Source organism: Microplitis demolitor, chromosome 5, assembly GCF_026212275.2.
Source record: "Microplitis demolitor isolate Queensland-Clemson2020A chromosome 5, iyMicDemo2.1a, whole genome shotgun sequence".
Lineage (NCBI taxonomy): Eukaryota > Metazoa > Arthropoda > Insecta > Hymenoptera > Braconidae > Microplitis > Microplitis demolitor.
This window is the reverse complement of record NC_068549.1, coordinates 21,917,584-21,932,997: the sequence shown is the minus strand read 5'-3', so window position 1 is coordinate 21,932,997 and position 15,414 is coordinate 21,917,584. Positions and strand designations below refer to the sequence as shown.

At 30.2% G+C, this 15,414-nt stretch overlaps 2 protein-coding genes across 2 annotated transcripts; both read right to left on the bottom strand.

The window, feature by feature from the left end:
- Window positions 1-10,668: 10,668 nt before the first annotated feature.
- On the bottom strand, window positions 10,669-11,535 carry 17a (Bracovirus particle protein 17a). The gene has a single exon (NM_001414768.1). The coding sequence runs from the start codon at window positions 11,354-11,356 to the stop codon at window positions 10,685-10,687; it is 672 nt and encodes a 223-aa protein (NP_001401697.1). The 5' UTR covers window positions 11,357-11,535; the 3' UTR covers window positions 10,669-10,684.
- Window positions 11,536-12,224: 689 nt separating this feature from the next.
- On the bottom strand, window positions 12,225-14,972 carry LOC103572614 (trypsin-2). Its single transcript, XM_008551268.3, has 6 exons — window positions 14,681-14,972; window positions 14,277-14,472; window positions 13,412-13,574; window positions 13,229-13,339; window positions 12,999-13,148; window positions 12,225-12,525 (listed from the first exon to the last, which is right to left on the bottom strand). Exons 1-6 carry the CDS (start codon window positions 14,742-14,744, stop codon window positions 12,244-12,246), a joined length of 966 nt encoding a protein of 321 aa, XP_008549490.1. The 5' UTR covers window positions 14,745-14,972; the 3' UTR covers window positions 12,225-12,243.
- Window positions 14,973-15,414: the final 442 nt, after the last annotated feature.

Below are 15,414 nucleotides of genomic sequence, written 5' to 3'. Positions count from 1 at the left end.
TACCTCATAATTCTTTTTCTTATTATTTTTTTTTTTTATTTCAAAAATTTTATACGTACATGAGGGTAAAATGAGACACTATTCTGAAGAAAATTTTTTTTTATTAAAAAATGGTAATTTCCTAAATATCTAGAGAAAATGGGGTAAGTTGATTTGCGCGGGAATTTAAATTTTGAAAAATTCTATTGCTTAAGAAAATTTTCAAAATTGTCAGAATATTGAAAAAAAAACAGATATTGGGGGTAAGCCACTAAAAAAATGATAATTTTCCACGTGAAATTTCGAAATTTTCCTCGATCATAATTGGAAAACATTTTGATAATAAAATTTTTATTCAAGAAATCAATTAATGATTCGGTTTGGTTGAAATTTATCAATGGTAAACATGGAAACTAAAAAATAAAACAAATTTTTTGAATAGTAGCCATTTCGCGCCATTTTCCGAAATTTGAAATAACAGTAAGAAATTTTCTTTTCTGTTGAGTGATATCACATTTCAAAAAATAAGAGATGCTATATTTAAAACGAATTTTTTGAATAGTAGCCATTTCGCGCCATTTTTCGAAATTTGAAACAACAAATAGTCAGAAATTTTTTTTTTCTCTTCAGTGATATCTTATTTTGAAAAATAAGAGATGAAATATATAAACTTTGGTCATAATTGAGTAGAATATTTATTTAAAAAAAAAAATAAGTAAATAAATAAATGGCGCGTTTTTTCTGGGTAATGAAAAAAAAAAATTTGAATGAAGTTGTCGAGAATGTAAAAAATTTTTCGTGAATAAAAAATGTAAAGAAATAAAAATGACGTATGTTCAGTACGATGGATGTTTTAATACGATAGGTTTAATATGGATCGAATTTGGTATTCGCATTTTATATATATATATGTAGAAATAGGTGGGTACTTTAGCAGGGATTAAAATAATGCGTTTGATGTGTCTTTTGGGTTGTAGAAAATTGAGCAATCCACATTCATATCAGACTGGTTTACGAGCGCGACAGATTGTGCTCAGTGCCTCAATATTCAGATATTATCTCTCGAGGTTTTGGTGATAGCGATGGTTTGATGGTACTGGTGGTTCGGTGCTTCACTGACTGCCGCATTGAATTCTATTCTTCCTGTCACTTGAGAATCCTCGTTCTTTCTTTCGCCTCCCACTGAATTTGCTGACGAGTAAGAGTCAAATGTCTGTCGAAGGGTTTTCTTCTATCTGTTCATCAGATCTTTTTTTTTTTTCCATATGTAATTTTGTCTATTACGGGAAATTGAATTTCAATGATAATAATATTCAAGGATGCGGTAAAAAGTTATCAAGGATTTTTTTAGATTTTCCAATTTTACGGAATTTTTTAAATTTTATATTTTTAAAAATAAAATTAAGTCATACTTATCTAATTTTTTTTTTTTAATACAGAATCAATTCCAAAAAATTTTTTTGTCCATAAAAAATATTTGAAAAAATTTGAAATTTAATTTTTGAAATTCTCTATTTGAAATTAAAATTTAAAAATGGTTTAATTATACGGCAAATTTTAGATTTTTAACATGAAAATTAATTTTTAGTAACCGGAAGTATTTCCATAAATTTTGAAATATTAAAAAAAAAATTTTAAAAGCTTTGAGATTTTTGAAAATTGTATCTTCCAACTCGAACTAACATTTCAATTTTACATCATATATATTCTCAAAAAACTGAGCTATTAAAAGTAAAATTTCAATCACCGGAAGTATTAAAAAAAAAACTTTACAAAATTTGACTTTAAAAAAGTAAATTTCATATAATCCACAGACAATTATGTTGTAACTTTTGTTTGCGCAACTCTCAAGTCCTCAGGAGCAAGAAAAGAACGAAGGAAAAAAGATGAAAATAGATATGACACACGAGGGAAATTAAATATCAGATATTACGAGTAAGAAAGAATGAAAATAAGAATATAATAATAATAAAAAAAAAAAATAAAGAAAAAATTGGAGAAGAAATAAGACCTTTGGTGTACTATGACTTTCCCTCTATTTGTTGAGGGGCATAGGCAGGCGTGTCAATGGCGTTTTGATTGATATCCGATGAAGGGGGAAGTCAATAACTCCAAATATCTCGGTAAATTGTCGAGAAAGAGTAAAAGATGACAATAGCTAGCAGCAACTATGTCTGATCCACTGCGGATTTTTCTACTTGTTCCTTCCCATCCATTCCCGTCACTCCATCTACATATCTTATTATTATTGTCATCATTTTCGCTCGTATACTTTTACAAATCTCTTATCCATATATATTAATATCATACATAGATATAGACATTTACACAAAATGGAGTACAGAAGACAGATAGAATAATAGACATTGGACTATTCTATTCTCTCCCTCGATTTCGGTATCAGCATAACTCACCCTGTCTTCTTCCCCACCCCAGCTCCGTCTCTTTGTCTGCATCACCTTATTCTCAGTCGTGTTTGAACTCATCGACGGTTACGCCGAAAATTTTAGCTAACAAAGACCCATAACTTAAACTTACTCAAGTTATTATCTGCCATGATTCTGTGCCTTTAGTTTGTCACATCATAGTTTCTTAGCTCCCTGTTTCAAACTTGCGTTAAAACTTTTTATTTTTATTCTTGTTTACTAATTATATTTACACACTAACAGTATTCAAAAATTAGTATATTATAAAAAAACGCCAAAATGGAAATAGATTTCATTATACAAATATAGGGGAAGGGGGAGGGGGCAAAATGGACCCCTTTAGAAATTAGGAATTATATGTAATATAAATGTCAGCCCATTTTGCCCCACTCTCCCCTAATAGGAAAGGGGGGGGGGTAAATTTCGGAGGGGGTAATTTTGCCAAAAATTTCTGTCAATATAATTGTAAAAAAATTTTTTGATGATTAAATTAATGAATGTATTAAAAAATAAATTTTTTTTTAATTTTTTCAAGAATAGAGAGATAAAGAATATTATTGTATTGTTATAAAATGAAATGAATAATTTATCTGGTGGAATATAATGTAAATACAAAGATGCTAAATAACACATTCTGAATAGCGCGTTAACGGCATTATAGATTAGAGGGTGCGGTTCGCGAGAACAAACATTACCTAGCAACCGGTTGTTGCACTGAATTCGGTCTTGTTTCTCAGGGTTGTTTTCATCAAAACACTAACTCACAAATGTGAATTTTAAACCCGAACATTCGATGGTAAAAAGTAAAAAAAAATAATAACAATAACAATAAAATACGAGGTTATAACTGTGGAAAATGAATTTTCTGTATTGCGAAAAAAAGTTTTTCCCATTGTCGAAATAATAAATATAAAAGTTTTCGTATTTAGGGTGAGTACTTAAGAATTTTAAAACTTTTAATTTTTATAACTCTTTTTATTTATTTTTTTTTTTTTTTTTGTTAATTTTTTTTTCGAGACAATTTTATTTTTTCGGAGGATAAAGATATTTTGGGTGGGTTAAAATCGCGGGTTATTTATGGAAACGAGACGATGAGAGCGGAGTCTCAATGATCGGGCTTACGAGAACTTTGTCTGTTTTTTATTATTTTTATTTTTATTTTTATTATACTAGAGGCTTTTATATTTCTTTTTTACCTTGCGGTGATCTTCGTGTAGTATAAAGACCTTGAGTCGAATCTTCTAAGGGGTTAAAACCCCGATGAGGTGCTGAAGGTGCCACGAGTAAGTTACAAACTGACGTAGCGCCACTTTACAACCTCAATTTGCAAGTCAATTTTATTCAGACAATCGATTTTTATTTTTTAATTTTTTTTTTTATATTTTTAATGTGTATCAAATCTCAAAAATGAATAAGAATTCAAAAATGTAAATTGATAATTCAATTATTTTATAAAATTTGATATATTTTTAAGAATTCAAATTTCAAATTTTTATCTCACTTGTTATAAATTACAAAAATTTCTTAAAAATGCCACAGCTTAAAAATTTTTTTTACGTCATTAATAATTTATTAATGTACATAAAAATTGTAATTTTTCAATTACTAAAGAACAAATTTCGACATGCCAAATTTCAAAATTTGAAAAAATTTCGGGCTTTTGTAATATTTCCCGATACGAAAAAAATATATGCGGACAAATTGTATATATGAGGCATATATATTTTTTCCGTACGGGTCAATATTAATATAAGAACGAATTTGAAAAAACTATAGGATGGATTTGGAAGACAAATTTTAAATTTTACAAAAACTTTTGTAGAAAATTCATTTTTTTCTTAAATTAAAAAAAATCTATATAATGATCAGAATTTTTAATTTTCAAAAGATTTTCTCATGATTCTTGTCAGTATGAAATTTCAAAATTCCCGGTTTTTTTAATTTTTTAAAAATCACAAATAAATTGAATTTGAGTGGAAACTGAGAAAAATTTATAGTTTTTGACTAATTTTCGTCGATATAAAAGTTCAAATTTCGAAAAAGTTAAAATTTTGAAATTGTTCGAAATTTTGAAGTTCGGAATATCGAACTTTTTTTGTCCCGGTCGTTTTACAAAAAAATACTTTATTTTTGTAAAAAGGATATTTTCATGTACATAGAACTCGAAAATTAAGAAGATAAAGAACCAGCAGTAGCAGAAAACAGAATCCATAAGAGCGAGAGTAAGTAAGTAATTCATTACAGTCTGTTTGCTTATCTCAAGGACGTTTGATTAAACTTTTCATCATGATAGAACCTCGTAAATTTACCAAACTCACTTTCTACTGAAGAAAAAAGCAACCGATATCAAAACACAAACAGTTTATGTTAAATAAATTAAAAATCTTGAACCCTTAGTATCAAAAGTGTTTTAATTTATTTATCTTTCCCTTAACTTTACTTATTTCCAATGTAAGTATCGCAAATAAATGAGAATATTTGCAATCATATTTAACTTTTATATTTTTCATAAATTAGTTTGTGAAAAATGGAAGAGGGGAATGTTTGAGCTTTATTAATTCAAGGCCTTAATAATAATAGCCACACGTAATTATTGCTATAATGCCAGAGTTGTAGAAATAGCGAGGGATATCCTCGGAGAAATGAAAATGCCTTTGTATGAATATGTATTAGAGACATCTGTCGTCTTGTAACCACAATGTCAAGAGACAAAGGGTTTAATGTCGAAAACGGTTTAATATAAAGCGCCGAGAATAATTTGGGTATAAAGTGTGATTTGTCATTTAAAACATTATTCTGAATTATTTTGTAAATTTAATCCAGGGAAATTTAGTCAAAATTTTTAAATTAACCTCAGAAATATTTCATTTATTTTTTTTTTTTTTTGAGAAAAAAATTTAATTATTATTAATTACAAAATTCAAAATTTATAATTTTCATTTCATTTCTAGTTCGTAGTCTCTAGTGGAAGAAGGGGCAAAATGAACCACGATGACCCTGGCAGAACTGTTGGATCTCGATTTTCAAACAACGCCCGATGGGGGAGGAATGTAACAGGCAACGGAATTAAATACATTGCAAAAATTTGGTGATACAGAGATCTGATCGGAAATCTAACTAGGCAATGACTCAGGCTCAAATTTATTTACCTGATTATCCTTACTGTAATTAACTACAGTAAAATCTCCGTAATGTTAACACTCCTGTCCAGGACCATTCCGTAATATTAATAAATCCTGACATCCTCATCATACCGATACTAGTGTCTTATGTGCGCAGGTCTGCGCCGTAAAAATGCGTACTGTACGAAAAAAAAAGTACATTTTTAGGTTAGGATTTGATCGTATAGGTGTAGGTGGGAGGATTCGAATTTCCCGCCACTAAGCTTTTTTTTTATTGGTCGCGCGAAAAAACGTAGTAGGAGAGGATTGTTAACATTAGGGAGAGAATCTTGTTAAATTTAGAGAGAGTGTAGCACCACAGAAAGTCACATTGGAGAATTTCTACTGTACCAAGGATCCTTGTCATGAAAAGTCAGACTAGGAAACGACTCAGCTTAAATTTATTTTTTACTAGACACCCATTTTACCTCAGTAAATTTTTTCCAGCACTCGATAGAATATCAAACTCGATATCGCCCAAATTGATCAACTTTCCGAAGATATTTCTTTACAAACCGTAACAGGATTTTTTAACAAAAAAAAAAATTTTGTTTAAAAAATAATTGACCACTCTTGCGTCTCATTTTACCCCTCTACTAATTTACATAAACTGAAATTCAGCTAAAAAATTATCAAATCCTAAAATCAGTAGCAGTGACCATCGGTAATAATAAAAATCCTTTTCTTAATTTTTGTCACAACTAATTACAGAAGAGCACTATCCAGGGTAAAAACTAAACTTTTGATAATTATATTAATTTAAAAATATTAAAAATAATAATAACAATATTTTTAATCAGCAAGCGTGAAATGAGAGCTAAAGGACGTTATTTTTTTAGCCGTCCTTATACAACAGAGTGGCACCCTTTCAACGGTAAATTAAAGATTTTAAGTCTAAAGTAATTAGTCGCCGGACGGGCGTCATCCTCGACGTCGGTAGTGGCAGTTGTCTCTTTTGATGAAGAGGATGAGACGGACAGAGATAAATAGATGGATAGATGGAGTAAGAGCTACTAAAACACCGAGTTTTCATCTCTCTTCCTTCTACAGCGTACTGCTGAATATTGTGAGCTGTCTAAGGCTTTATTGTACTCCGTAGTAATCTCATCATAAAATTCTCAAGTTTTACTCTCTCTCTCTCTGCTCGCAAATATTCCCATAAGCTAATTAACTATCGCCATTTAATTTCCCTTCATTTATTAAAATTTTTTTTTGACGTCAAAAATAGACCGAGTTCGTAAAATTAATCACTAGAATGTGAATTAATCATTTTTTTGAAATTTATTTAATGAATAAATTCAAAGTCCTGTTCATTTTGGAAACTTGAAAAAATTACAGATAAAAAAATAATAATTTATGCACTGGGATAAGAAACAAATAAAGTACATTAACATTTATATTTGCACCGAGCGCCGATCGTAAGTTACCAGATCCTTCAAAAGCGACTGGTTACTTTTTTTTTTTTATTTATTTTCATTATTTTTTTTTCTTTGTCTTTAAACTCTACTTGAATTGCTGATGAGCGATGAGAGAAAGACTTTACAATCTCACAATGAAACTTTTAGGCTGCGTAAGATAAAGTTTTTTGGCTGAGCATTGTATCAACAGTTGTGACTTGGGGAGGATGAAATACTACGAAGAAAGTTTTGTGAGATGAAGAAATAAAAAGCAAAATAGAGATCACGCTGTAAAAAATACGGATTTTTATTTCAATAGGAGTTTTTTTTCATCGGAGTGATTTTGGAGTTATCTGGATTTTATTTGAATCCGCATTCACTCCAATTCGGAGTTTTAATATTTAAATAAACTATCCTTCGGTGTAAATTTCACCCCACGTATTAAATAAACAGTAATTTACTCCGTATTTACTCCGGATTTAATCCGCGTTCACTCCGAAAATTTTTTACTGTGCAGCTGCTTAGAATTTTTAAAAATCATTTCGCGTAAATATGGACAAGGAATTCGTGATTATTTCCGTACTCAACCCGGGTCATAATATCTAGCCTCATCAAACCCAAGTAAGTCTCAATAAAGCCTCACTTAGCTAAAAAAGTATTTTGAGCCTCAAATGATGCTCACAGATCCTCAATAAGCCTCGATTAGCCTCAAATGAACCTAGTCTCGACTCAATGAATCTCAAATAATAATAATTTTACGAGTTCGATCTCATGTAATTTAAATTCGATTAGTATTATTTGAGGCTCAAAATGCTTTTTTAGCTAAGTGAGGCTTGATTGAGGCTTACTTGGGTTCGATGAGGCTAGATATTATGACCCGGAAATATAAAAATTGAACTATCAAAGACCTTCACTCACTATCCGGGTCAAAATCTAGCCTCAATCCAGCCTCACCGAGTGAAAAAAACATTTTGAGCCTCAAACGATGTCCAAAAAGTCTCAATGTCTCAAATAATACTCAAAGATCCTCAATAAGCGTCGAGAAGCCTCAAATGAACTTGGTCTCGACTAGGCAATTTAAATTCGATTAGCACTATTTGAGACTCTTTGATCACTATTTGAATCTTATCAAGGCGTTTTGAACATCATTTGAGGCTCAAAATTATTTTGTACTCAGTGAGGCTGAATTGAGGCTTACTTGGGTTCGATGAAACTGGATATTTCGACCCGGATATGTATTAGTATTTTTTTTTATAAATAATATCTGAGACTCCTTCAGATTAAAATTCACTCCGAAGAGGATTTTTGAAATTTGAGGATTTTAGCGTCGATTTCTGAGAAATTAAATCTTTGAAGTTTTGGTTGAAATTTGAATCGGGAAATTTAAAACAGAATATGCTTTGCCTCCAATGGGAGATATTCTGAACTAAGTTTCTTACTCGCTCACTCACTCACAAACTATTGATCCCATTCAATTTCAATACTCTATAGCATGTAAGGGTGGATGTTAAAAGGGAGCATGCCGCATTCACGTTGATTTAATTAAGTCCTGGCAAGCTTTATTATATTACGTTGGTATGATCGCACTACTCTGTTGTGCCCATGGATAACGATAAATTATTTTTTTTCACAAGTTGTATCGAGAGTTACTTTAAAAGCCTATTTGGAGTACAAAGGCTCGAGTGTAATTGGAAAATCAAGAGAAAGAGAAAAAGAAATAACTATTGAAGAAAAATTGTCGTCTGCAGGTAAATTACAAGTGACGTCAGACTAAAAGCCAGTAATTGGAGTCGATAATTTAATTAATGGACATTTGATAATTAATTGACCCTTTTTTGAAATATAAACTTGAGTAAATTAATATTAGGATGGATTTTAGTTTGAAGTAATTGATAAATGATAAGATATATTTTTTGTTAATGGACGTCAATATTAAAAAATGTTTCTTATTAATTAGTTGAGAAAATGTATACTTGAAAAATATTATTTTAACAATAATTTGAATTTTTTTTTTTTAACCGTAAAAATTAATTTTGGATTTTCAAAAATTCAAATCTGGCTGAATTTCAAAATTTGTGGAAAATTTGTGTGCTGACATCTACTTAGATATCCAAAATTTTTCCACAACTAAGTTATGAAGAAACAGTTTCGGTCAATGTGCTGTCAAGTTGAGGGTAACATTTGACTACTCAACTATTGGCTTCAATTTTCTGAAAGTTAACAACAATTTGAGGCCGCAATGAAAACAACTTGACAGAGAAAATTGACATCAATTTGTTGGCAGCTGTTTACTCGCCCAAATTATCGTAGTCAATTTGGCAACAAGTTGCTGTCAACTGTTGCGCACTTCAATGAGTTGCAGATATGTTGTGTCAAGTTTCAGCTGCTAATTTACGTCAAGTTGCAGACGGTGGTTAGCTGGGGAGCCAATTTATTTCGATGATAACAGGATGATAGTGATAATTTGAAATCACTTTATTATTTGCTGTCAATATAGTTCCGAGATTATCGACTGTGGGTAAAATAATTTCCGAATAGAACTCCGAGAAAACAGTGATTTACTATCCCTAATAGTCAAACTTTTGATTAGAAAGCGAGTGTACATTAGTTGCGACCAACTTGACGACAACTTTCAGCCTTTGTAACTTGACTACAAGTCTCTAAAATGCTTTTACCAACAAAATGAGAAACTGACTTACCCAAGTGGTTCGAAAAGCTCTACACCAACTGAGCTTCTCTAAGACATTTCTTAGATTGAAGAAATTTCAATCATCAGAAGTTAATTTAAATGTTTAAAATGAAGCTTCATAATCGAATATAATAAAAACGGATGTTTGAAATATGATATTCAAACTTGCGCAGTAACGAACAAAATTTCATGAATGATTTTAAATAAAAAAAGCATCTGGCTAATTTTCTCCAAGGCAGCTGATATTTCATTATCTGTCTATACACTGCCATCTATTATCTTGTAACGGTAAGAGTTTCGTTCAGGATTTTGATCTTCGGGTAAAAGTTCGATCCTCATATGACAAAATTTTTCATACATTCCCTGATAGCCAAGTTAGCGAGAAACTGACGAGAAACTTGCAGCCGCAACTGGACACTAAGTTGACCACCAACAGTTGGTACCTCCAATAGTTGATAGACATTTTCTGAGAAAGTTGGTAGCAAAAGTTGGAAATTCAATAAGTTGACGAACACTTTCTGAGAAAGTTGGTGGCAAAAGTTGCTTGCAAAAGTTGGTGATCATAAGTTGACGGTAAGTTTACTTTCAATTTCCTCAAAATCATGCATTCCAGTTGCGGCTCCATACTGGCGCCAACTTTCTGAGAAAGTTGGCGGTAACTTGTAGCCAAAAGTTGCAAAATCTAAAGTTGTTGACAACTTGTCGTCAAGTTGGTCGGAAACTAATGAATGACCAACTTTTTCACGATCAACTCGTGCTATCAGGGTTTCTTTATCAAAATATATATCACTTTTTTCATCAGGTATCATATTTTAGAGAACCGAAAAAAATGTTCAATTTTTCAATCAATATTTAAATTGTATCAAATAGTAATCAAAGTAACTCAATTTATATATATATATATATATATATATATATATATATATATATATATATATATATATATATATATATATATATATATATATATATATATGTATATATATATATATATATATATATATATATATATATATCCTCTCTATTATTTTATTATGTACGGCCCAAATATTTCATGTAATTTTCAGTGTCAGCAACTGAGGTAACTGATTCATTGTCACGAATGTCTGATCCTTCATTTGAATATATTGTTTTATCATCAGACATTTGAGAATACGTATCGCTTTTATCAGCTGCAGAGGTTTTATTGCTTCTTTTGCTTCTTTTTGAATTACTAAACGGCTTTTTAAATACATCATTGGATCCATCATGTTCGGCGTCATCAAAAGAAGCCGACACTAGAGACGGCGAATAGGACTGATCTTCTGGTGTTTCTACAATTTCATCACCATCATCATTTTGTTGGTATGTTTGAAGAGTATCCATCGAAGAAACTGACTGCCGATCATCGATGGCATTTACATTGATATCATCTAAAGCCGCCCGTAGTTTTTGTTTTAGTTGTTGTTGTTCTACTTCTTGGATTGATCTTTCACGAACACTTTGATTGCTTTTAAACACAAATTTTTTATTAGCAACACTTCGTGCGTCTACCAATTCATCCGGAAGTTGCACGTAGTCACGTTGTTTAAAACCTTCATATGAGCCAGCAAAATTACCATTTGGTTCCAAATTATAATCGTAATCATCAACTACTTCAAAAGGACCACCTGACTTTGTAGCGGTCATCAGTAAACCTTGGAAGGGATTAGCGAAGAAATCCATGTCTAATAAAAGGATAATATTACCAGTAATTTTTTAAAATTATCAAATTCACGTAGAAGTTTTTATTCGACGAATATAACCGAAGATCGTAAAATTTTGTTTTATAAAGATTTTTTTAATGACTTTTAGGTATCGATAATATCTGAGATATCTCTTGTCTAATAAGAAGCGAAAAATTATTAAAAAATTTGCTAGCTAGATTAATAAATCAAATTTAATGCTTTTGATGATGAACTTCAGAGCTCATGGTCTTTTGATGAAATCATTTGAGTTTATTCTGTAATAATTGTAAGCATGAATTTGTTTCTGATGATTCAATAATTGTTCTAGTTATCATTGAAATGACTGTCAATTGATTAATCTTCCATATCGATTAGAACATTTTACGATAGTCGAATACCACAAGTGACAATACATCATTCATTCATCCGTATGATAGCAGAGTAGTAAAATTATCGTTATCGCTTTTGTTGTGTGTCCTATTAAAAAAAATGTCTGTATTTTTTACGAGCTCTACTTTTTCCTAATTAAGTATTCGATTCAACTGTAAAAAAAATTTAAGATGTTGGGCAAATGAGCCTGTGTGAAAAATCATCAAAATTTGAATGTTCCAAATTTAGAAATTTTTTTAAGCAAATTTAAAGTGACCGCAATTGTTCAATCGTGTTCATGTTGCCCCTTCACATACTTTCAAAAAATTTTTTACAATTTGATGTGTTCTACTGTGGATCCACTAAAAATGACAAAATATATATAAATTTAGAATAGGGTTACCATACATCCTTATAAAGCTATAAATACTTTTAATGAAGTTTATAAAATCAGCCATGACATCATCTTGCAATAAAATAATCAAGAGATCAATGAATATCTTTTATTACAGGTAATTATAATTTAACAATATCATATAAATATATAGTGACTAATAGACAACTAGCGACATAGAAAATACTACTACTTATGACAACTGTTAGATTGCTGGCTGGATGTCTCGTCGAGCCGTCATACGAGTGATTTTTCCCATTTGTTCTCAATACCTGTTCAATCCATTTCACATAGTAAGCAACATTGACATAAAATCCAGGTATTCTAGGACGCGCACATCCTCTGCCACCCGATACAATGCCCGTCAGTGAGTTTTCGCATACAAATGGTCCACCAGAATCACCCTGAATATATTTAAATAATTAGTACATTACACACCTAGGGGAAAAAATAGGACATTCCAGCCCGCTCGTAGAATTGCGTACCCGAGGCGAAGGAGGATTCGAACATCTTACTTTTCTTTGTGAATGCAGTTTTTCACCAGATCTGCACCTGAAAGGTTGAATTTTTGCCTCTATTTGTCGGAAGGTTAGCGCATGCGCTAATTTTTATCATTTGTTTTTCCATAACTAGCGCGTGTCATTTTTCATATATTTATTTTAATGTATATTTTCATGTTGTTTACATATATTTTGTTGCTTTCGACCAATCAAATAATCGGAAAAGAGGATTCATATCTATTATGCCTTTTTTATTTAAGGATAGAAAAATATGACTTTTTTCCCTCTAAAGGGCAGTAATTTAAACTTTCTGTGCAGATATGGTGAAAAGTTTTGATTTTTTTTTAAATTTCTATTAACAATTAAATTATTTTTACCTGACAAGCATCTTTACCACCTCCGATATAACCTGCACATATCATACTTGGGTGCATGGTTATAATACCCCACAGTAGTTTACCACAAAAGTTGTAACTGATTATTGGCAAATGTACGAACATGAGTTCGTCGACAATAGTCCGGTTGTTCTTAAAAATATTAGATGTTAATTTGTTTCTATTAATTTAATTTTAAGGTTAATGAGCTTAATAACAAAAGTAAGAAATACTTCTCCAGGGAATCCCCAGCCTGAGACTGTACAGTTTGTTCCCGGTGGAGGCACTCGCTTGGCTAATGGGATTGGTGATACGTACAATGAAATAAAAAATGGCGCTTGTAACTATTGTAAAAAGTTGTAAAGTTCAGTATACCGGAAATTGATGCCGAGTTTTTGAGGATATTGTTTACTTACAGATATTAAAGCAATATCGTTAGCGAGGTTCAATATATCGAACCGCGGGTTTACGACAAATTGCTCGACATTACGTATTTGTCGGTAGGGTGAATAGTACGAGTCTAAATTATTATCACCTGCGACGGCTATTACTGCCCATTTAGGAGTTAGTGAACTGCCTCTGAAAAAATAATTTCTAGTTAGAAATGTAATAATTAAAAAATAATTTACAACTTGGAAAAATAATTGAGACCAACAAGATCTGATTAAATCAACTAGGATCTAATTTTTTTAATTTTAGATCTGGATTTTTATATCTATCATCTATTCATGGGAGCATATGAATAGAAGACCAGAATAATATTCCTACAGGAAATCATATGGCAATTCATCTACAAACGTCATATGGGAACCCATATAGGAATCTAGGCTGGATTCCTATTGGATTTTTTTCATAGGGTTTCTACAGAACTAAACAATAAAAAAATTAGATCTAAAATATTTTTTTACATCGAGTAATTTTGCCCGAATTTTCAGCAAAAAATGTAAACCTCTGGTAAAATATTCATGATCCTGAAATTAGCAGATAATTTCCGAATTTTTTTTTTCAACAATTAAATTAAAAAAAAAAAAACTAAAAAAATGCACATGTAGAAAATTAAAAAAACTACAGGTGCAATTTTTAAAAATATTTTTTTTTTTAATTTATCATTTTTAAAAAATACAAAAAGTATTAGACATCAGCTAACTTCAGTATTGTAAATATTCTCAGATGTCAAAATTTTACTTGAGATTTTTTGAAAGGATACCAATAAATAAAAAAAAAAAAAATAAACATTCAAAATGACAAATGTATGATTTAGATTAAAATTTAATAAATTACCTAACTATACAATGAGCTGCAGTAACAATCCATCTATCACTAATAATACTAGCCCCACAAAAATGTAGTAATGGAGTCCATCGTTTCTGCAACGAAACCATGAATGGGAATTGTCCTTTTTTAGCTACTTCACCATTAACTATCCGTCCAGTCCATCTAGCAAATCTATTCTCCAATACCTTCGTATCATTAACATCTTAATAACACAAAGAGAAAAAAAATATAAAAATTTGTTATTGTTAAGGTACAACACAAACTAAACTATTTATATTTGTTAATAATAATAAATATCACGAAATTCAAACCAATAAATAAATGACCTAACGTCAAATTTAAAAGGTTATAAAATTAGTTAAGTTACGAAAACAAATAATGGATGATAGTAATAAGTAAATGTTAATTACCTTTGACATAAGACGATCCTGGATTAACTGAAATAACAAGCAGACACCACACACTCCAATTCATCACCGTAAATAAAAGTTATAATAATAATTATTATTTAGTAAGCAGCCACTGTTATTCGTATGAATATTTCAACTTGTTTAATTCGATAACAAGCGATATATTAAAAAGTACCATAGATTGGTTATCAAAACAGTCTATAAAAATATCGCGGTAAAGATTATTATCTTTTTTGTGTTATCGATTACCTGGCATTGATATGGAAATTCCAAAATCAAATTTTTATCAATTCTATTTAAATTTAAAGACATCATTTTATCATTTTAATTTACAAATATACATTTTAGCGCATTAATCAAAAATTTAAAATTTTGTCATCAATCAATTTTTTGGATACTTAATTTTTATTGAAAAAAATGAATTTAAAACAAAATGTGAAAGATTTTTTTTGCATTCAAGAATGCGCGTTTTTTAAATTTTAAATATTTGAAAAAAATCCGAGTTTTGGATGAAAGATAGACTTTGAAATAGATTTGATTCTGTGATTTGGTAAATTACGTAAGGACAGCAGAATCAATACAAAATTTTAATTATATTTTTGAATACATAAAATGTTATTATATACATGTTTGATAATTAATTGAATTTTTATTTTCATTTTTTAGTTTAAAATCACAAAAAAAAGAATTTTTTGGCGCGAAAAATTTTTTACTTTATGAATTGAAAACAAGAA